General features: G+C 36.5%; 1 protein-coding gene across 1 annotated transcript in view; it reads right to left on the bottom strand.

Annotated features, from left to right (window-relative positions):
• The window catches only part of PCDH15 (protocadherin related 15), a 999309-nt gene that overhangs the window by 363473 nt on the left and 612978 nt on the right, over positions 1–22858 (bottom strand). Inside the window, exons 15-16 of the mRNA XM_049855421.1 lie at positions 10298–10491; positions 125–257 (exon numbers count right to left, since the gene is read on the bottom strand). Coding sequence (XP_049711378.1) covers positions 125–257; positions 10298–10491 — 327 coding nt within the window. The remainder of the gene's footprint in view (positions 1–124; positions 258–10297; positions 10492–22858) is intronic.

The raw sequence follows: 22858 nt of genomic DNA, 5'->3' as shown, positions 1-22858 counted from the left end.
GCATTACATAACAACAACATAGTATAAACAGGCATGCAAGTTTTTTCTCTATATGAACAAATATAAAGTCTGTAGTCTTCAAGGGTGTCACTGTAGAATTTAATACATAGCCCAAGACACATACCTGTAGATTTAATAAAACAGCACCAATCCTCATGGCTTCACTGATTTCAAGGCTATACATCAGCTGTGGGAAGCGGGGAGGGCTTTGATTATTTGGAGGAAGCACTTCGATGTACACAGTGCAGATGGAGTGTCTGCAGAGAAAGAGAAATGAACAAGACGGGTAAAAATCTACACTGCATTTAACAATGGACCGCAATCACTATTCAGCCGTTGGGTTTACAAGAGAGGAAATTTCAAATTTTTATAGAAAGTAATAAAAATAATTTGGAGTGAAAGGATGGAAAAATAAAAGCTACCACTAAAAAATAATGTTCTTTATGAAATTGTCTTAGTAAAAGGAAAGAAATTAGCTTCAATACGTATTTTTTTCTACTGAAATTAATAGTGCAAATTAAAAAGGAATAGCTGTGCAAATAAAGCTCATAGATTAACTTCCCTTGACTTCCAATTTTATTTTTTACTGCTTTTCTAATAGCAAAAAAAAATTCTATAAACATATGGTAATATGAGCTGTCCTGGAGCTCTCTGCCTATTAAACCAGTAGAAGGACTATTGATTAAAATAACACACAAAGCAAAATATGAGCTGTGTTCTGTTGCTAACATCAATGGCATAATGTCAGTGTATGTCAGAAGTCAGGATTATAAAACAACCCTTGTGTGGTATAGCTGCAAACAAAACTAAACATATATTTTTTAAATTTTCCTTTAAAAGTATAATATGAAAAGCTAGCAGTTAGATTATTTTGATTTGAACATTAATAGTGAATTTTTTGAGGTATAAGAGAATACTTTTATAAGAAGGGAAACATTTGCATTGACGTATCGATTTGTTCGATATCTCTGAACTCGGAAACTTCTTAACACAGTGAAAGCTGTAGAAGCAAGACATTCAAAGTTTGTAAAGAAGGAAAGCTATTTAAAATATATTTATAAAACCTGGACGTTTGCAAAGCTAGAAGTCCTCAATCTTGAAGCACTTATATATACATAACAATTTTACACAAACACGCTACCTCTCCCTGAGTTGTATGCTTAACATCATCTTAACAAAATCTTGATGCTTTTATTGAAAACATAGTTGTTATGATTTTGACTTGGAGGCTAGTATCTTCTTAAAATAGTGAAAAGCCATTTTTATTAAGTAGCCTCAATTAAAAGATACAGTCATCAAAAACATTTTTCTGATATTATTATGCTAATACATTCTACTTTTAGAAAAGCTTTGGCGAGAAATACAGATTTTGGGCACAGAGAATTGGCTTTATAGCTTATCACCTCATAATATGTTTGAATTCAAGTTGTTTCTGAGCATATCCTCAGTAAAAAAATATCCTCAGTAGACAGTATGATATCTATACAATATTAAGCATCTCTATAAAATGCAGTGACTTTAAGAACTCATACTTCATTTATCACAATGTTGTTCTAAAATAATGTTATTTTAAATTAAAATGTCTTCAACTTGCTGGTTTGAACCCACCCGGGGACTCTGAGGGAGAAAGCCCTGCTTCGGTAAAGACTACAGCCAAGAAAACCCTATGGGGCAGTTCTACTCTTGTCACGTGGAGTCACTATGAGTCCGAATTGACTCAACAGCACCTAATAACACCACCACCAACAGGCTTTCATAATCAATTAAAATATCTGTAACCACTAGCGCCTCTGATTCTTATCACTTTATTATTAAAATTTGCCAATAAGGTTAGTCAAAATCTAATTGCTTTGCTTTAAATTTTTTTAAACTGAGCCTTTAAGAGGGGGAAGTTTAGATTAAAATAAATGGTGAGATGTTCCAAAAAAACTTATAGGTATTAGTCTTACAATGGGTAGAAGTAAAAGAAAAAAACATGTCAGAAAAAAATGAAAGGAAGGTACAAAATTTAACATGCATTGCAAAAAGTCCCAATTACCATGTTGTGGGAACAAAGGAATTGTCATTTTGGGCTAAACCTCTAATCCTCCTAGCCCAATTATCTGGTGCTAAAAAAAAAAAAATTTTTTTTTTTTTTTAACAGCAGGTCAAAAATGTACTTTATTTCCAATATTAACCTTGAAGATGCTGGATTCTTTTAGCATCTCTTATTCATCAAGCCATTCAAATATTTCATAAATCTATTTCTGTTCCATGTTGGTAGTAACCCTAGCTGAGTGGCTGAGCACGAGATTTAAACCCAGTTAGCACTGTGTTAGAATCTTAATACTACCCCTGTATGATCTTCAGAAAATTTCTCTGAACTTCAGGATTCTCATTTGTTAAATGAAAATAATAATACCATCTGAAGGGGTTATTATGGGAATTCAGTGAGACTATAAGCACTCAGCTGCTAGCCACAAGGCTGGTGGTTGTAACCCCCCAGTGCTCTGCAGAAGAAAAGACCAGAGGATCTGCTCCTATAAGAGTTACAGGACAAGCAACCCTATGTGGCAGCTCTACTCTGTCCTATGGGATCAATATGAGTCAGAATCAACTCAGTGGAGCAAACAACAGTAAACATATATGAAACACACACAATTAATATTGATAGATGTTCAAAATATGGCTTTTCATTCTACTGAATGAAACAGGATTGATAAACTTGTGCTTATCCTATTTATATGGCCTAATATTTTAAATATTTCAATTAGATCCTTTTTCTTTTCTAGCCTGACACCTGTCGGCAAGGTATCTCTTCCACCCTCCACAATGGTTGGAATGTGTCGAATCAGAATCTCTTGAGGAAGAACCTAAGAATCTATATTTTCCACAGGTTTACAACGTTCTCCTTAATCGCCCTGGATTTTGAAAAAGATGCCTCGGAGGCTTGAGTGGAGAGTATAATATGCAGATTAATCTGCTTTTTAAATAAGCAGCCCCAGGGGATTCCTTTCCAAACTGCCCTAAAGCTCTTTTCAATGACCCTGGAGACAAGAGATTCCCTAAACTGATTAACATATTTTGACCTGGATCACACCCCTATTCCAAATTCAAACCTTTCTTTTCATCAGTTAGGCCCTTTCAACTTTTGATATTCTTTGGAGCTTCAGCTTATTGGGTCTGGAATACTTTATAAAGTCTTTACAGGAGTATGAGTCTTTTGTGGGTCATTAAAGTCTAGTTTACATGAAACCAGTTATACTTTGTGTATGTCCTTATTCTTCCCCTTTGACTTTTTTTTTATTTTAAAGGATTAGAATAAAAACTGTTTTCACCCACAATCCTACAATAAGGGCCTCTAACTTTTGTGAAGCACTTACATTATTTGCAAAGAGAATAAAACTTTAGAACGTTAAGCCAAAAAAAAAAAAAAACCTAGACACAAGACAGAGGACAGAAAACAACTCTGTCCCAACATGGCTATCTCCTTCATCTGACCTTACTCCTTTCCTTTCTCTGTCTTTTCCCACAGAAATCCAAATACCAGAATTACTGATTTTTTTTTTTATAATTTTTATTGTGCTTTAAGTGAAAGTTCACAAATCAAGTCAGTCTCTCACACAAAAACCCATATATACCTTACTACACACTCCCAATTACTCTCCCGCTAATGAGACAGCCTGCTCCCTCCCTCCACTCTCTCTTTTCGTGTCCATTTCGCCAGCTTCTAACCCCCTCCACCCTCTCACCTCCCCTCCACGCAGGAGATGTCAACCTAGTCTCAAGTGTCCACCCGATCCAAGAAGCTCACTCCTCACCAGCATCCCTCTCCAATCCATTGTCCAGTCCAATCCATGTCTGAAGATTTGGCTTCAGGAATGGTTCCTGTCCTGAGCTAACAGAAGGTCTGGGGGCCATGACCACCAGGGTCCTTCTAGTCTCAGTCAGACCATTAAGTCTGGTTTTATGAGAATTTGGGATCTGGATCCCACTGTTCTCCCAGTCCCTCAGGGGTTCTCTGTTGTGTTCCCTGTCAGGGCAGTCATCAGTTATAGCCAGGCACCACCTAGTTCTTCTGGTGATTGATTTCTTTTTCTAGGATTTGGATCCTAGAGGTATTTGGTGAAGATCATCTTTCAAGGTCTTGCCATTTTTCATCCTCAACATCCTAGCACTTCCCTACAATGTGTTTAAATAAGTACCAACCTTCTTGAGAGTTATTGCTTTTTAAAGTGCTATGTCCATTTTATCCCTGATGTCAGCACTGTGTCAGTTAGCTTTCCTAAAATTGAATACCAATAGCATTAACAATAAAATGATAGCATTAGTGTAATAATAAATAGCAGTAATTCAACAGTATCAGTTAAGCACATAATAAAACAGAGCAGTCACTAGATAAATAATAACTTTTTTATGTGAGCATTTTGTATTTATGTTTTATAACTGGTCTTAAATGCATAAAACTGAGCATCTACATAATACAAATTTTATTTTTCTAATATAGTCAGCTTGCTGCAGATAAATCTCCAATTTCAAAAAATGAAAATCATAAAGATTTTTTTTTTATTTGGCAAGGAAGGTCGAAGTAGCAGAAGAAAAGTAATGTATTTTCTCAGATAATCTTGAGATTTTAAAAAACCCTAGAACCCATTAAATTTAACTGTTGCATTTTACAAAAGGAGATTAGAAATTCAGAAAGTTTAAGTGATTGACTCAGGTTACGAAGTTATTAGCAACGGCAGCTAAACTTAAAAGCAAGTATTCTGGATTTTAAATGTGTTTACCCTTTCTCCCAACATCTCACAAGACTAGATTTAGGAAGTAAATTGGAAAACTTTCACTAATCTGAAGTGTATGTTTCTGTATATGAGTATAAAATGCCCCTGGCTTGTACCGAAGGATATTAATCCTAGATAAAAATAGGAAACAATAAATTAGTTCAGGTCTTGGACTTAGACTATGATATAACAATTAATTTTAATTTTTTATACCAAGAACATAACTTCCGCCTTAGCATTTATTATAAGAACAAAATAAAATGTGAATACAGACCAGTTTGGAAAGATACATTAAAATTGCTTTAACTTGGGAAATGGCGTAATTAAAAAAAAAAAGTCAAGTTTTTCTGAAAAAAGTACTCAGTAGTAATGAGATAATTTTACTGGCTTGTAGAGGGTGTACACTTTGTACTGTAATTTGCTATTAATGTGCCAGTATTTTTTTTTTATGTGCTAGAAGGTGCTATGTGTAGCTCTACATTCTACCTTGTTTCTGAGATGGTTATAGATATTTATATTGCTTTCCCTAAAAAAAAAAATCCATTGCCGTCGAGTGGATTCTGACTCATAGCAACCCTATAGGACAGAGTAGAACTGCCCCATAGGGTTCCCAAGGGGCAACTGGTGGATTTGAACTGCCGACCTTTTGGTTAGCAGTCGAGTTCTTCCCTAGTAGACTTGAAAGCAGAGGAGTTGCCTTCTTTTGTCTCCCACAAACATTATGCTAGAAAAGCTATATTTAGAGTGCAACATTCACAGGCTCTATTTCACTATTTTGGACGTGTGCAGAGGGACCTATAGAAGCAAAGGCTTTGGACTTAAAACACCGACAGGTCAGAGAAAACTCAGGGGAAGTTACCAGGGCAGAGTTTTATGCACGATGTGTTTATGTGTCAAAACACAGGGTGTTACAGGCAGAGGAAAAGCCGTGTGCAAATTCACAGAGCAATAAACAAGACAATTATAGTTTTTATTTGACTAAAACAAAAAATATAAAAAGAGTAGTGGTAGGAGTTAAAATACAGCGCTGGGCAAGGGCCGGATCATTCTGGCACTCGCCTATGGATTTAAATGGTACCTTTATAACAATGGGAGTTGATTAACAGATTTTAATCTGGGCAGTGTTACGATCAGATGTGCCAGGCCATACATTCTCCCCACAATACCCTGTTCTGTATCATGTCTCCACGTGTTTGCTCTTGATGTTCCCTCTACTTCGAAACCCCATTTCTATTCCTATCCAACTTGTGAACTTGCAAACTTTTTAGACCAACCTCGAGCATGAGTTTTGTATTTTTCCCTGTGGTTTTTCTCATCCACACACACCCCTGGTGAAGTAGATGATTCATTGACTTTAGTGGCTCTTATAGCATGTATTTATCTACTACTGCATGTCTAGGTTTACCCATACCTCCATATGAATGACATGAGGACAGAGATGTTATCTTAGTTCTTCATGCTCTGCCTAAGAGACTAAGATTTGTGGGAACTCAGTAAATTTTTATTAAATGAATGAATAATAAAAGACTCCCATTATTTCTTTATTAGTGTTAAATATTTTATTTAAACCTCTTAAAAGAATATATATATTCACACACAAATATTCATAAATATATTCACAATGGAAAAATTAATTTAATTTTGAGAAAGGATTATCTTGTGCTAATTAAGTACAGCTTTGGATTCCATAAAAATGTATGAAATGCCAGGTATCAATTATGTTATCATTTTTTAAATGTTAAGTTATTTAGGGGCAGGGGTTGTCTTTTAATCTCCGTATCTTCATAAATATCTAGTAATAGTACTTTATTCACATTACGATTATTTATTCAATTTAATTGAATTAAATAAGTAAAAGACCTACATACAGCACTTGAGTAAATTACATGCCAAAATATCTTATGACATTTTTAGTCTTTTGGTTTTTATCTGTCTTTATATACTTACCAAAGACTAAAAACATACAAGCAATTGTTATGATTTATGTGTACTCTCAATCTCTGAATTTTTAGCTAGTTTGTCTAAAGAGGAACAAATACACAAACAGTTCATTTACATAGGCTTTATCTGGAGAATCAATGTGGTTTAAATGTATGAATTGAAGTTGTCAGTATGAAAAGAAATTTGACCACATTCTGAATGGTGCGGCTGAAATTTTTGTTGTTATTTAATTAGGTTTACACGCCACTGTTACTGACTAGGTAGTGACCCTATAGGACAGAGTAGAACTACCCCATAGGGTTTCCAAGGAGCACCTGGTGATTTTGGACTGCGGGCCTTTTTGGTTAGCAGCTGTAGCTCTTAACCACTACACCACTAGGTTTTCCATGTATAAGTATATAGTTATTATAATATATACTGTTATGTTCATAATGCAAATAATATTTTCCTTCAAAGGAAATACTGAAAGCAAAGCATCACAACTCTTCAGCTCATTCATCGACTCAATTTGAAGGATTAATTTCCCAGTAAAAAATAGAAAATACCATTATCCTACAGCAACCATCACATTATCCCAGCAGGTAGAATGGAAGTTTGTGGACTTTATTCTTTTCAGGTTACACTTGATGTTTGCCTAAACATTATAAGGTGATCTTTTAGTATCCAAGCCATTGTCTAAAAGGAAAACAGTGAGTTTAGGTCAACTAAATACATGGTGTCACTGAAAAGGCCTATATACTCAGATTCTGACACTTTGTTTCTTCAAGTGGAATGCAATTTTAATCAAGTAAAAACCTGTTATTGTACTGATTATCATAGGCATCAGCATATCTTGGCAAATCGTTGATATGACTTAGAAATAAGAACTGAGCAAGAAGTGAATAATAAAATCTGTCATTAAATAATCAATAAACTTATAAAACATGTAAATCATAGTACGCAAGCATGTGTAGTTCAGACTTGATCTATTTAGAACAAAATTATCTTCAATTAAAAAAATAGTAAAAAATAAATTGATGAATATTGAGGGGTTTTAAAGAAAGTTTAAATGAAAAAAATTTACCTTTATCCTCATCGTTACCATTATTAGTATTGCTTTCAGCAAGTTCAGTAGTTTTTCTCCAGAATAGCAACTATGAAAGGTTAAGAATATTAAACATGGTAGGGGAGATTTTTAGGGGAGAAAGTTTTGGAATGCAATAGCCCTGAGTTCAAGTTATGGTTCTACCATTTAATTACAGAGGGATCTAAGCAAGCCAATTATCTTGTTTCAGTCTTAGATTCCTGCTTGAAAAAATAAATACATTTGTGCAAAATTCCAAATGTTGTTAAGATTAAAAATGATGTTTATAAAGTAGTTCACAGCACCTGGCTTCATGCATACTCAACAAATTGAGCCAATCATTTTTAACTGCTTTTCAGAATGGCCCAGCATGAATGGAGCTATTATTTAAAATTTATTCAAAATGTATTTGACTCTTATTTTAGATTCTGTAACAACTCAATATATAAAAATATCTTATATGCTTCTTCACAAGAAACAGCCCTTGACTGTTTTCTCAGATTCAAACATATACAGCTATTGCTTTTTGGATATATTTACTATGGCCATATCCAACCAACTGTACCTAAAATTCAACTCATCCCTTTAACACAAATCATGTTCACTATCTTGGAATCACCACCACTCAGTCATCTTAGATAAAAGCCTGGAAGTTTTTCTTGACAAGTCCATCTCCCTGATCATTATACAATTCTGCAATGTAACATGTGGTCTGTCTGTCACCTTCTCTACATTCTTCCTACCATGCCCAATTCATGTCATCAGCAACATCTCTCTCTCCTGAAGTCTTCCGGTGGTGGTGTTCTACCTAAGTTTTTGACTTCCAGTTTTGTCCCTAACAAATCCATCTTCCATATGGATATCAAGAGTGATTTTCCAGAAACTGGCATCTTCTCACATGACTTTGCAATTTAAAGTTCTTGCTCAAAGACTTCCTTCATCGACTGGATAAACTCGAAGCATCTTAACAAACTATACTAGAATTCCGATGATATGGCCCTTGAGTCTCTTGCCACTTCTAGGAACACAGTTTATGCACTAGTAACACTGAATGGCTTTCGATCATCCATAAACATCAGGTTATCGCAAACATCTTGGGCTGTGTAAATAAGGGCACATATTTTCTTCAAATGGGTAACTCCTACACATTCTCCTAAGCTCATCTTGTTTAGGAAGCCTTCTCAGTACACCCACATTACGATGTGTCTTCATAAATGTCTTGGAGAACCCAGACTTTGCAGTTGAAATTGTAAATTGTTAGAAGCCCCATAGAAGGCAATTTGATAGGAATCCATAAAACTTACAATTGCATACGCTCTTTGGTCTCAGTGCTGGCAATGTACTCTATTGATACACTTGTACGCATTCAAAATCATGCATGTGTTTCGGAGCCATGGAGGGTGGATGAGCCCCTCAAACTATTGCCCTGAGATAGTTAAGGATTTTTAACATACTTAAAGATTTTTAAGCCTTAAGCCAAAAATAACCCCTGAAGTCTTCTTAAAAATGAACAGTGGTTTAGCTTAACTAGTAAAAAAGGTCTGCCTTGAGCATTATGCTGTTTTAAGAACTATCTATATGGGATCAAACTCACAACAGCAACTCGAAAGATTACATAGGAACCTTAGGGGCAGTGAGTTCATGTTAATGAGGGAGGAAAAACTCAGAAAAGGAGGGTGAGAATGATTGCACAACTCAAAGAATGTAATCAACGTCACTAAATTGAACATGTAGAAACTATAAAAAAATGCATGTGCAATATTGTTTATTTCTTCATTATCAGTAAATGGAAGTCACTAAAAAAATTGAAATGTCTATCAATAATGGGCTTCTTAAATAAACAGTATTAAATCTATATGAAGGAACATTATGTAGCTGCGAAGAACAATTTAAAAAGTTGTCCAGTGTTCATATGGAAAGATCGTCAAGATGTATTGTGAAGGAAGAAAAAAAAAAAAGAAAACGTGCAGGAGTGTGTTTACATTCATTATATTTTCTTGAAGTGCATACTGAAAATCTGGAAATAAATAAGAAATTAATAAAAGAGATATCTCAGGCGAGGGATTAGATCGATTGGTTTTGAGTAGCAGGAAATCTTTATATATGTGATGTGAATAAGCGTCCAGACACTAGAGGCGGCTTCAAAACGAGGAGAGATCACTTGCTATTGGCACATCGGTGGCCTTCTTTGAAGGAAAGAGCCCTTCTCTCACGATCAGCAATCTTGCTTTGCAGTAATAAATTGAAAACATGCCTCTGATATTTCCCAGTTCCCACCTAGCACAGAGACCCATGTCCTTCTGTAACTGTGAAATCATAGTTAATTATTCTGTGGTTCAATCTTGTCTTTATTGTCCTTTCCCCACAATTTAACCAAATAAGAATATGCAGTTTCTGAGAATCTGGTCCCTCTGATTTCCTGACCTAATTTCGATGTTTCGAGGATAAAAGAATGCTTGCTGCACTTCTTAAATTTAATTATGGGGTTAAAGGAGAGCTATGAAAAGACAGCATTGGTTCTAACATAAATTACCTTCTCTCCGCAGGAGGAGGATTATCTGCTGCTTGGACAGTGAGCGCGTAGGTCTGCCCGACTATCAATTCCACCCCTGGAGCGATGGTGATAAGCCCTGTTGTTTTATTGATGACGAAGTCTCCCTGATCCCCAACCAGGATTTCATATGTGATCTCCCCATTTGACCCTTCATCTGCGTCGACTGCAGTGAGCTGGAATTGAAAATCACAACATAAATCCTCTTGGGACTCAACCTTTCACCACTGTGTCATTTTTATTCCCCCCAAGAGAAGCTTGCTTTCAAAGACAGAAAAAAAAATAAGTAAAGAAAGTTTTCTTAGCACATAGACTCTTGTTTTCTTGAATTGAAACTACTGTGTTCTGTTAAGATACTGAAACAATCATGCCTTGATTTTTTTTTTTTCCTTGAGGGAGTGATAAGAAAAAAAGTTTTTGGTTCTTGAAAATTACCTTTATTTTAATTTAATAAAAGTGGAAAGTCCTAACAGAAAATCTAATATCTCTATAGGAAATATAATTTTCTCTATCTTACCTCCTGTTCTTGGCATATAAACATGTATTGCTACAGAATGAGACCTGGAAAAAATAAAATAGGTGATGTTTGCCCTTATTACTTCTCTTTTTCCTTTTGCTCTCATTTTTTTAATCCATAATCCTTTCTGCACAATCTCCCAGAGACTCTCTTGTCCTGTCCTTATTTACAACTGGCTTTACGAAGGACTCCTGTAATCTTGTTCGTAACTGACTTATGAAGGACTGGCAAGATCTATGTCAAATCAGACAAATGCATCACCAATTGGAGAATACCAAGGCTAATGTAGCCCATAAAATATTTTTTTGAGGACAGAAAATCTATTTAGAGCCCCTGAAATTATATTACACAAACATCTGTAAGGCTAATGTTGCACATGTTTATAACCATTTTGGGGAAACTTGTAACTAATAGTTAGTTAAAGACTGTATTTGGGCCATTATGCATAAAAACAGAAGAGATATTATTAATTTCATAAAGCAGAATTAAGATAATAATTACTTATTTTATTAAATAAGGGTTTTTGATTTCCTGATAAATATACATTTACTTAAGAGAAAATAAATAAAAATGGAACCCAGGAAGAAATATTATAATAGGAATTTCACATGTATTCACAGAATTTTCTGTTTTTATCATAGAAAGTGATGGAGGGAAAAACAAAAGCTATCTGCTGAGTAAAGAAAATAAGCATAATTGTAATGAATTAACTTGCGAAAAAATTGTTCTTATTTACTGGCACGTTCTTATATTTTTTGTATTTTTCTAATTCCTGAGTTTCACTGCTTTAAAATAGTAGTTCTTAACCTACTTGGGGATCATAGACACTTTTGTGGTTTGGTGGAAACTCTAGCACACTTCTAGAAAAAAAAAAAGAAATGTGCGCATTTACCTTGAAACTTGAATTCAATTTCAGGGACCCCGTGTTAATAAATGGTCCATTTGAAGGTCCATGTCTAATATCCTGAGGAAATCTAAACCAAGTACTTTATGCATGCCAAAACGCTTAAGAGACATACTGTGCGTATTGTAGTTCTATTTTTATCATGCTGTACATTTAAAATGACAACGTACACAGAAATAGGAACAACAGAAATAGCTGAGAAGAAAAATAAAGGCATTTGAGAGACTGGAATTATTTTTTAAGTCCTGAGATTGGGTATCTGGGGATGGACAGATGTGGTTGACAGAATGAAAGACATTTCATAACATGATTCTGGGACTTGTTTGAGAATGACAGGCATAGCCCTCAAGGCAAAAGAGAACTATTTGCAGAAACAGTCAAAATGAATGATGCATATTTATGGAAAACTATTCAAGCCAGATAAACTCATTCTCCTTTGTGGGCAGATAAAATTAAAAAATTAGAGGTTAGGGGTAGCAGAGGAGATATCAATTTTGATTATAATAAATCACTTAACACAATATCACAGGAAGTCTTAATTAAAATTTAGTTCAAATTGAATTCAATATTAACATTCTTCCTGGGACTTACACTGGCCAAAGGAATTTAATGATAAATGGCAGTGCATCAAAAAGAGGTGCTGTGGAGTGTGCTTCAGGGATATAGGTATTGCGGCTGGTCTTATTTAACATTTTCATAAATGATGTCGGAAGGGAGGATAAGCTGAATGATAATTAAACTGAAGAAGGCATCCATCTGGGAGGTGTGTAAATGCCAACAGCACTGCAAAGCAAAGGCGATAGAAACACCCCCCGAATTGCAGAGGCAGCCAACTACAGATAAGCTAACATATTCCAAAGAAACCATTAGCAGGTAGAAAGGCTAGACAAACAAGCCACAAATGAATTCTATGTTTATGTTACTTAAATAGAGTTATACAATTTTTCAGTCCCTTTTAAGAAGCTGTCTTTTAGAATCAAATAATAAAATAGTGGCTTAGGCAATCAATATAATTGAGTCTGCATGCATGCAAACCCAAATAGTGAGAAGAAATTATTGGTGATTCAAGATTAGAAAAGGGAGCAAGACTCGAACTCTGAAAACCCAGTCAATGTTAGCATAAGATCTTGAAAACTCAAGGCATATTTTTTAACCTCGATCGTAGTATACAATAGGTATCCCTTCTGAAGTTTATTACAGAGTATTGAGTAGAACTGTAGATATTAATTTCACGGTGTCTATGATGGGGATTTAATTTAATTACAACTCAATGACTCCATGAACAGTAGCCTATGAGATGGAGCCATATGAAATCTGATCCTAATTTAGACAGTAAATTGGCCTCCTAAAGAAAATCAAGGAAAGGAGGCATTGATTTACATGGAGAAACCAAAGTGTTGCTGACATTTTAGAAAATGAAAGCAAAATAAAATATAAGATTCTTAATTGTTTTACTTAAATATATATGATATCTAAAGGGTAAGAAACACTAGGAGTTATTTGCTTATGTATTTCTTCTCCATAATAAATTACGCCCTTGTAGGAAGTTTAATCTCACCCTCCCATAACTGCTTCCTCTCAGTCTTTCAATATGGGTAGATTCCAGCCTTTTCCCCAGCTCCACAAAAACAACAAAGAAAGAAAGAAAAAAACATTCTGATTTGCCTCTGCTATTGCGTTTCCATTTTGTCTCCTTCCTGTGTCTGTGTAATTGAGAAATATGACTTTATGTAAAAGGATACATGTAAAGAATATTAGATCATAAACTGAACAAAAGAAATTCAAAATGAGGCTGCAAAAGAAAAAAAAATCAGGGATAGAATAAAAGTCACAATCCTCTATAGAAATAATTGTAAAAATATTCGCTTAAAAGATTTGACGACTAAGAAAAAAAGATTTTTTCTCCCTGATTATATAGTGTGTTTATTTCATTAATTTTCTTCCTTCTACTTCATCACAAGGCTCCCTATTTTCAAAAAAACTGTTTTTTTCTTTATATTATACATCAGTACCAACCATACCACCAGAATGAATTTTTTTTTTTTTAATGACTCAAAGAGCGTTAGTTAGCTAGGAGTCAGCACTTCTGGCTGTAGTTGTACGAAGAGGTTAGAGAATTACTTTCCCCAAAATAAAAATCTAAGCAAAATTGTCAAAAACATAATTTTAGGGCTCTAGAGTATTTGCAAAGCAAACAACAAACTGAGAGACCTTATCATGAAGAGGGAGGCACACTGGTGGTGTAATGGTTAATTAAGCACTCCACTGCTGCTAACCAAAAGGCTGGCAATTTGAACCCATCCACTGGCTCTGTGGGAGAAAAGACCTGGATATCTGCTTCCTTAAAAGTTACACCCTGGGAAACCCTATTAGGCAGTTCTACTTTTTCACTTAGGGTCACTATGAGTCGGAATTGAACAGAAGGCTCATAACGACATTCATGAAGAACTGCTATGACTTTAAAAAAAAAAAGAAAATCAAGAGTCAGTGGCCATCTTGCTTGGATCTGGTCTCATCTCTGCTCCAAGATCAGCCCGCACGGAACTTTTACAAGGGTAGGGCTGGCCGTGGAAAGCAGGAGATTTGCTGCAAGGGAAAACAGACTCAGTTCGGAGGGGAGTTAGTAAAAGTAGCAGAGCCCTGGTGGCAAAGTGGTTAAGAGCTCAACTGCTAACCTACAGGTTGGCAGTTCGAATTCACCAGCCACTCCTTGGAAACCCTGTGGAGTAGTTCTACTCTGTCCTATAGGGTCACTATGAGTCAGAATCAACTTGACGGCAGTGGGTTTGGTTTTTGGTAGTAAAAGTAGCAAGCGTAGTAGGAATTGGATAGGAAAGTCTCAGCTCTGCCAGTCTGAGGTTGCAGTCCCACTTGGGGTAAGTTGCTAACAACTCAGAAATTTATTGGAATGAAGGTGAGAGCACCAGAGCAGGGACAAACAAGCTCTCCATACCTACACATATGCATACAGGAGATGCTATAAACCCCAGAAGAATTTAAATTTCAAGGAAGTTTGAACTACTTGAACTTCGAATGTCCTCCCCAACCCAAACTCAGATCAGTTGGCAGAGAGTGGAAACGTTACAGCCCTAACGCATTTGAGGAAACCTCTGCCCAAACCATGGGCTGACACTAAACTATGAAGAAGCAGAGACAACCTGTAAGAAGTCAGGCTAAAAAAAATAATAAAAAGAAAAACTTGAAAGCAGCAAGTGAAAAAAAAAAAATTCTCATCTCATTCAGGGAACAACAGTATGATTTATGGTTGACTTTTTTTATCAAAAAGGAGCCCTGGTGGTGCACTGATTAAGGGTGTGGTTGCTTACTGAAAGGCCAGCTGCTGACTGAAAGGTCAGCAGTTTGAACCATTTCAGCCTTTTCATGGGAGAAAGGTGTGGCAGTCTGCTTCTGTAAAGATTACAGTCTTGGAAACCCTATGGGGCAGTTTGTCCTATAAAGTTTCTATGAGTTGGAATCGACTCAACAGCAATGTGTTTGGTTTGGGTTTTTCTTATCAAAAACAGTGGAGGGCAAAAGGCAGAGGAACGATATTTGCAGACTGCGGTGGGGTGGGGGATACAATAAAACACTATCAACCAAGAATACTATATTTAGCAAAACTGTTCTTCAGATTAAAGGTGAAATTGAGACATTCAATCAATTTATGATATATCAATAGAATAAAGGACAAAACCACATGCTAATTGCAATAAATGAAGAAAAAGCATTTGACTGAATCCAAGCTCCATTTACAATAAAAACTCCCAACAACCTAGGGATAAAGGGTAACTTCTTCGACCTGATGAAAAGTATCTACAAAAAAAATCTACAGCTAACATTATATTTGATGGTGAAAGGTTACGTGCTTTTCCCTAAGTTCAGGAACAAGACAAGCATGTCTGTTCTCACTGCTTCTATTCGACATTGTACTGGATGTTCTAGTCAGTGCCACAAAGCACATAAAGGAACAACAAAAACTGAAGGCATTCAGATTCGAAAGGAAGAAGTTAAACTGTCTTGATTTGCAGAAGACATGAAGGATTATTGGGGACAAACCATACTAAGGAAATTTTGATGCCTCTCTGGTCCCCAAGGGATTGACAAAGCAAACTCAGTCCTTAGGAGAACAGAGGAGGGGAAAGTCAGTAAAATACCATTTATTGTGGCTGCTAACTATTTTAATTAAATAAAACTACTAAATGAAAAAAAATAATAATCGAGCAACCTATCCAGCCAAAATTGGTCTTGAGACAACAAACAAACAAACCAAAACTACGGCCCTTATTTTACACCGAAGGGTTTATGTCAAGGACTTTGGAAAGATGTGGCGTTCACTTGTGATACTAATCCACTGAAGCCATTAGTCAATTGACACACCATCCAGGCACAGAATAGTAGTAGACGGATGACTACAGAAACTAGGAGTTACACTCTAAATAGGTGAGCGATTCTATTGAAAAACACTGTCAGCACATCAGGTAATCTGCCTTGAACTATTTAGTCAAGTATTTAAAGAGCTAAATTTTTAAATCTAATATGACATAGCTGAATGGAAGGGATTGCTCACACTGAGTTCTGATCATTGGTTGGTTGTGATATTCAGAAAGGAAACAATTTACCAGAATTTAAAGGTGGCACCATCATTCTTTTTGGATGGACAAAGTTGGAAGTGTGGTAAGTTTGTGTTGAGAATGGCCACTGTCCGATTTCTTCGTCTTCTGAAGATGGAATATCTCAGTGAAGTGGTTGAGGTGTTTCAGGTACTAGCAAACCTAGATTTGACCAGCAACATGCTTCTCCACTAGATATTTTACTTGAGTGCCAGGATCTCTTCCCCTGTCTCCTCATGGAGTATTCAGGGTTATGGTTGAAGTTGAATGTCCGGGATGATTAACAGCGATTTTGGGGATTATTAGGTCCTGGCACATAATGTACTATAATACCTGCTGGACAATAGGAGGACAATATGAATGGAAACAAACATAAAACTTGGGAAGTATGATGATACTGTGGTAGAAGGCACTGGGGTTTGGTGAGACTACAAATTGAATAATAAGAAAGTAAAACATACCCTGCAGTGGCAATATTGCATGCATAATTGGAATGGATTTCACATGTGGATGGAGAGTTTTACAATTGCTGACCTACAGTTAGATATGAGGTATGACTTCATCTAGTTTTATTTGGTCACAGTTTTGATTAAAACTACTCCGAACCTCCGAACTGACAATAGAACACTTAGGAGAACTGCCAGCCTCTACTATAACTGTGCCCCTCTGAAAACAAATCTGGCCGTTGGTTTACTGATGGAAGTCTCCAAGTTGAAATATGTGATGCAGTTTGGAATTCTGCTAAGAAAGCAGAGGTGAATGTGCACAGCGGGAAGAATTGAGGACGGTGTGTATGACATTGGAAGAAAAATTGGGTTTTTAGCCCCAGGGCAATGTATATTTTTAGATCTGTGGGCATTGACCAAAGACCGTGCCATATAGTCAGAAAAATGGGCACTTTATGATTTGACAATTAAGACCATACCAATGTAGAGAATGCAGTTATAGAAAGGCCAATGGGATTTCAGAGAAGAAATACAGCAGTGCATAACTGCCCACTAGAAAAGGTAAGCTTTTGTCTCAGAAAGGAGCTAGAGCACAAAAGCCAGCATAAGGATCTGGACTCTGGAGGTAGCTAGCTAGCTATCTGGGTACATTAAGTGAGTCATCATAAAGGTATTTAATTTCTCCAAAGTTGCTAAAAAGGTAAAGGCTAATAAAGGATGTTAAAAGAAAGGCATCCCCTAAAGACAGCTTTGCAAGAACAAGGGTCAGCACATAACAGGTAGTACCCCCAGATGGCTTCAAATGGATCCTGACTTCAATAGACACATATTCTATTTAGAGCTTTGCTTACCCTATGACCAAAGCAGTGACCAAAATTATAATTAATGTTTAGAACAATAGATTATATCAATTTGGTCTGTCTGGATTTCATCAGATAAAGGAACTTAGTGATACTACTGTGCAAAAGGAAACCCTGGTGGCGTAGTGGTTAAGTGCTATGGCTGCTAACCAAAAGGTCAGCAGTTCAAAACCACCAGGCGCTCCTTGGAAACTCTGTATGGGGCAGTTCTACTCTGCCCTATAGGGTTGCTATGAGTCAGAATCAACTCGACGGCAGTGGGTTTTTATTGTACAAAAAATGTATTAGAAAACCATAACCTTCTACGGACCTATCATTTTCTTTACCATCCACAGAACATCCACTTGATTGAGAACTGGAGTCAATGAAATATCTGTTAATAAAGCAGGGGAGTAAAAAGGAAATGAAGCACTGGTCGACTCAATTATGTGAATGTGTTCATTTGAATATATGAGTTCATTAAGGAAAAGTCACTTTTAGAAAAAAAAATTGATGGATATGGGAGTAGGGATTGGGGGTGGGGGGTGATGCAATGACACAATTATATATATTTCCCACTCATTAATTTTTTTCATTTGTTTAACTGAATCCAATTTTACCATGCCCATGATTGCGTTACATATCCCATTAGAAGGAGACAACGCTGTTGAGGACACCACTTAAATTCTGAATTTGGCAGTGAATATTCCTGAGGAAACAAGGGACTGAATTATGATTTTACCTCATTTAGGTAACTATGCCTCACTGCCTAGGCATAGAAATAGCCCTATCAATTTTACTTTTTTTTAAAGCCTACTCCGTCTTCCTGGGAATGGACAAAAGGGAAAGCTCTGGCAAGCAGGAAGAGCTCACTCAGTGGATAGAAAGTACAGTAGAATCAGCAATCCTCACCTGGGGAGACTGAATCTGTGTTAAGAAAAATATTAAATAGAAGACAAGGTGAAATTGTGACATAGGGAAAGGGGAACACATAAATTTAATAAAGATTTCAAGAAAGAATGCCTTCATATTTTTTTCTAAAAGAAGTATTTCAGAGCAAAGTTAAAATGTATCATTTGGATCTTGTTCTGTTGGTTATGTTTATTATATTACTAAATTTAGAGACCTGAGAGAAATCCTGACTTTGACCTAAACTGATATTCTTGGCTGCCAGCTGAGATTACACACTGTAAAGAACAATACCTCTTAAGCCATTGCCACTAACATCCCAGTATGCCAGAGTCTACTTTGCTCTTTTAACTAAACAGATGTGGTTGAGGACAGGATGAGATATGTTGTGGATTGGATTGTGTCCCTCAAAAATGTGTCAATTTGCCTAGGCCATGATTCCAAGTATTGCGTGATTGTCCACCATTTTGTATTCTGATGTAATTTTCCTATGTGTTGTAATCCTGCTTCTATGATGTTAACGAGGCAGGATTAGAGGTAGTTATGTTCATGAAGGAGAATTCAATCTACAAGATTAGGTTGTATTTTCAATCAATCTCTTTTGAGATATAAAAGAGAGAAGTGAGCAGAGAGACAGGGGACCTTATATGATGCCAGGAGCAGAGTACATGCTTTGGACCCAGGATCCCTCTGCCTGAGAAGCTCCTAGAGCAGGAGAAGGTTAATTACAAGGACCTTCATCCGGAGTTGACAGAGAGAGAAAGCCTTTCCCTGCTCTGAATTTGGACTTCTAGTTTCCTAAATGGTGAGACAATAAATTTCTCTTGCTTAAAGGCATCCACTTGTAGTATTTCTATTATAGCAGCACTAGATGACTAAGATAGGATATAAACAAACATTTATGAAGTCAGAATAGTGACCAAGAAGATGAATATTGAAATTACATGATATCCACATATCACTGATGATTTGATCCTAGAAATTCACAAGGGTCAATTATATCGAGACTTTAGCACACTCTGACTGAACTTCACCTAGAAGTTGAATATACCCGATCTACAACCTTCTCAGGGATGCAATGCTATTGCAAGTAAACGGTATACTTTAGTTGCACTCTGCCTGTATATACTTACTGGCAATAATACTTTTGGCAGCTTAGCCAACACTGGCTCCTAACACCTAAGGGGGGTCTGGCGACTTGAAAACTGTATTTGTTTTGTTGAATCAAGTGAAGATGGCTGTTAGGCAAACTTGTTATCTCAGATAGGAAAAACATTTTTCAGTGATCTGACAACACTTTGCAGTCCACCTAAAAAAAAGATAATGAGGTGATCTATGAATGCACTATAAAAAGAAAAAGAAAACCAAAAACCTGTTGCCGTCAAGTTGATTTGGACTCATAGCAACTCTGTAGGACAGAGTACAACTGCCCCATAGGGTTTCCAAAGAGCAGCTGGGGGATTCGAACTGCTGACCTTTTGGTTAGCATCTAAACTCTTAACCACTGTGCCATCAGGGTTCATGAATGGACTACAATATCACTAAATTGTTGAGCATCATACTTTCTAATAACTTTTAAAATGAGTATGTAAACCTTACTCAGGAATTACTTACTGACACAATGCATTTAAAGGATCGTAACTGACTGTGCATGATGTCCTTCTCCATGGACTGGTCCCTACTGATAACATGTCCAAAGTCTGTGAGACGAAGTCTCCCCATCCTTGCTTCTAACAAACATTCTGGCTGTACTTTTTCCAAGAAAGATTTGTTTGTTCTTCTGGCAGTCCACGGTATATTCAATATTCTTCGTCAACACCATAATTCAAAGGCGTCAATTCTTCTTTCGTCTTCCTTATTCATTGTCCAGCTTTCACATGTATAAGTGACAATTGAAAATACCAGTGCTTAGGACAGGTGCACCATAATCCTCAAAGTGACATCTTTGCTTTTTAACACTCCAAAGGGGTCTTCTGTGGCAGATTTGCCCACTGCAATGTGTTGTTTGATTTCTTGACTGCTGCTTCCCTGGGCATTGATTGTGGATCCAAGTAAAATGAAATTCTTGACAATCTCAATATCTTCTGTTTGTCATGATGTTGTTTATTGGTCCAGTTGTGAGGATTTTTGTTTTCTTTATATTGAGGTGTAATCCATACTAAAGGCTATGATCTTTGATCTTCATTAGTAAGTGCTTCAAGTCCTCTTCACTTAAAGCAAGCAAGGTTGTGTCATCTGCATATCGCAGGTTGTTAATGAGACTTCCTCCAATCCTGATGCCCCATTTTCCTTCATATAGTCCACCTTCTCAGATTATTTGCTCCGGATACAGACTGAATAAATATGGGGAAGGGATACAGCCCTAATGCACACCCTTCCAGACTTTAACCACCCAGTATCCCCTCATTCCATCCAAACTGCTGCCTTTTTGTCTAAGCACAGCTTCATCAGGAGCACAATTAAGTGTTCCGGAATTTCCATTCTTTGAAATGTTATCTATAATTTGTTATGATCCACACAGTCGAATGCCCTTGCATACTCAATAAAATACAGGGAAACATCTTTATGGCTTTCTCTGCTTTCACCCATGATCCATCTGACATCGGCAATGATATCCCTTGTTCCATGACCTCTTCTGAATCCAGCATGAATTTTGGCGGCTCCCTGTCGATATGCTGCTGCAGCTGCTTTTGAGTGATCTTCAGCACACTTTTTCTTGCATGTGGTCGTAATGATATTGTTTGGTAGTTTCTATATTCTGTTGGATCACCTCTCTTTGAAATGGGTACAGATATGGATCTCTCCTAGTTGGTTGGTCAGGTAGCTGTCTTCCAAATTTCTTGGCATAGATGAGTGAGCACTTCCAGTGCTGCATCCGTTTGCTGAAATATCTCAATTGGTAGTCCTGAAGCTTTATTTTTCATCAATTCTTTCAATGGAGCTTGGACCTTCTTCCTTCAGTACCACTGGTTCTTGATCGCATGCTACCTCCTGAAATAGCTGAATGTTGACCAATTATTTCTGGTACAGTGACTCTCTATTTTACTTCCATCTTCCTTTGATGCTTCCTGCATTGTTTCGTATTTTCCTCATAGAATCTTGAGGCTTGAACTTTTTCTTCAGTTCTTTCAGCTTGAGAAATGCTGAGCGTATTCTTCCATTTTGGTTTACTATCTCCAGGTCTTTACACATTTCATTATAATATTTTACTTTGTCTTCTCTAGCCGACCTTTGAAATCTTCTGTCCAGCTCTTTACTTCATCATTTCTCCCTTACACTTTAGCTACTTAACTTTAGGAAGACCTTTAACAAGATGGATTGACACAGTGGCTGCAACAGTGGGATCAAGCATAACAACGATTGTGAGGATGGCTCAGGACCTGGCAGTGTTTTGGTCTGTTGTACATAGGGTCATTATCTGTTTTAACCAACTCTACAACACCTAACAACAACAGCAGTTGACAGTGCTGGAGGGTCAAGCCAGGGGGATATATTTGTGGGAACTGCAGCCAGTCTAAATTATAGCAGGGCATCATTTGGAAGTAGTGTCATTATCATTGCTCTCTCACAACCATAGTCACATGAATTAAAACTGGAATTTATTTTCTCCATGGCAAGGTTTGATTAGATTGAAGATCAATACTGTGTTGCTCATGGGGTGCAGAATGATGGTGCTATGCAGTGATGACCAGAAACTTGTATCAGTGAAAACTTACACCGTAGGAGATGATGCATGGTTATGCCACCAGACCAGCTGGAACCTAAAATTGCTTGAAAAATAGTCTCTAATAACTACTCTGGTAATGTGGGAATACTGTGCTTTTTGTGGGGGAAGATGAGAAAATGTATGGTAAATTTAGTTAAAGTGTGCTGTGCTAATTATTTAATTGTTCTGTCTTTTGTCTATAATAAAGGATTTTTATTCACTCATGCAGTTAGATGAAAACAAAACTTGGGTAGATGTTGATCTCTAGGACAGAAAGATTATTTGGAAAGGTAAACACATGGGTTAGGTGATATCCATGGAGGCAAATTTACCAGAGAAGAATTAAATTTATAATTGGAAAACTTGCATATACAGTTGAATGTCTCTATCAACATATATAAGAAAGTGTAAGTTAAAGAGGATAAAGAAATCTTTCAAATGTTAAAGGAATATCAGAAAACCTAAGGGAAGGTATGGTTTTAATGTGTTTTTTAGAGGGAATTCCAACTGTTCACTGGATGAATTATATTCTGCTGATTGCCAGAATTTAGTAAGTCTATCTTTTGTGCACTAGATATTACAGAAGTTATGTAACAAAAATGCTAAGAAAAT

The sequence above is a fragment of the Elephas maximus genome, chromosome 16, assembly GCF_024166365.1.
Source record: "Elephas maximus indicus isolate mEleMax1 chromosome 16, mEleMax1 primary haplotype, whole genome shotgun sequence".
Classification (NCBI taxonomy): Eukaryota; Metazoa; Chordata; class Mammalia; order Proboscidea; family Elephantidae; genus Elephas; species Elephas maximus.
This window is presented reverse-complemented; position numbering and strand designations above follow the sequence as displayed.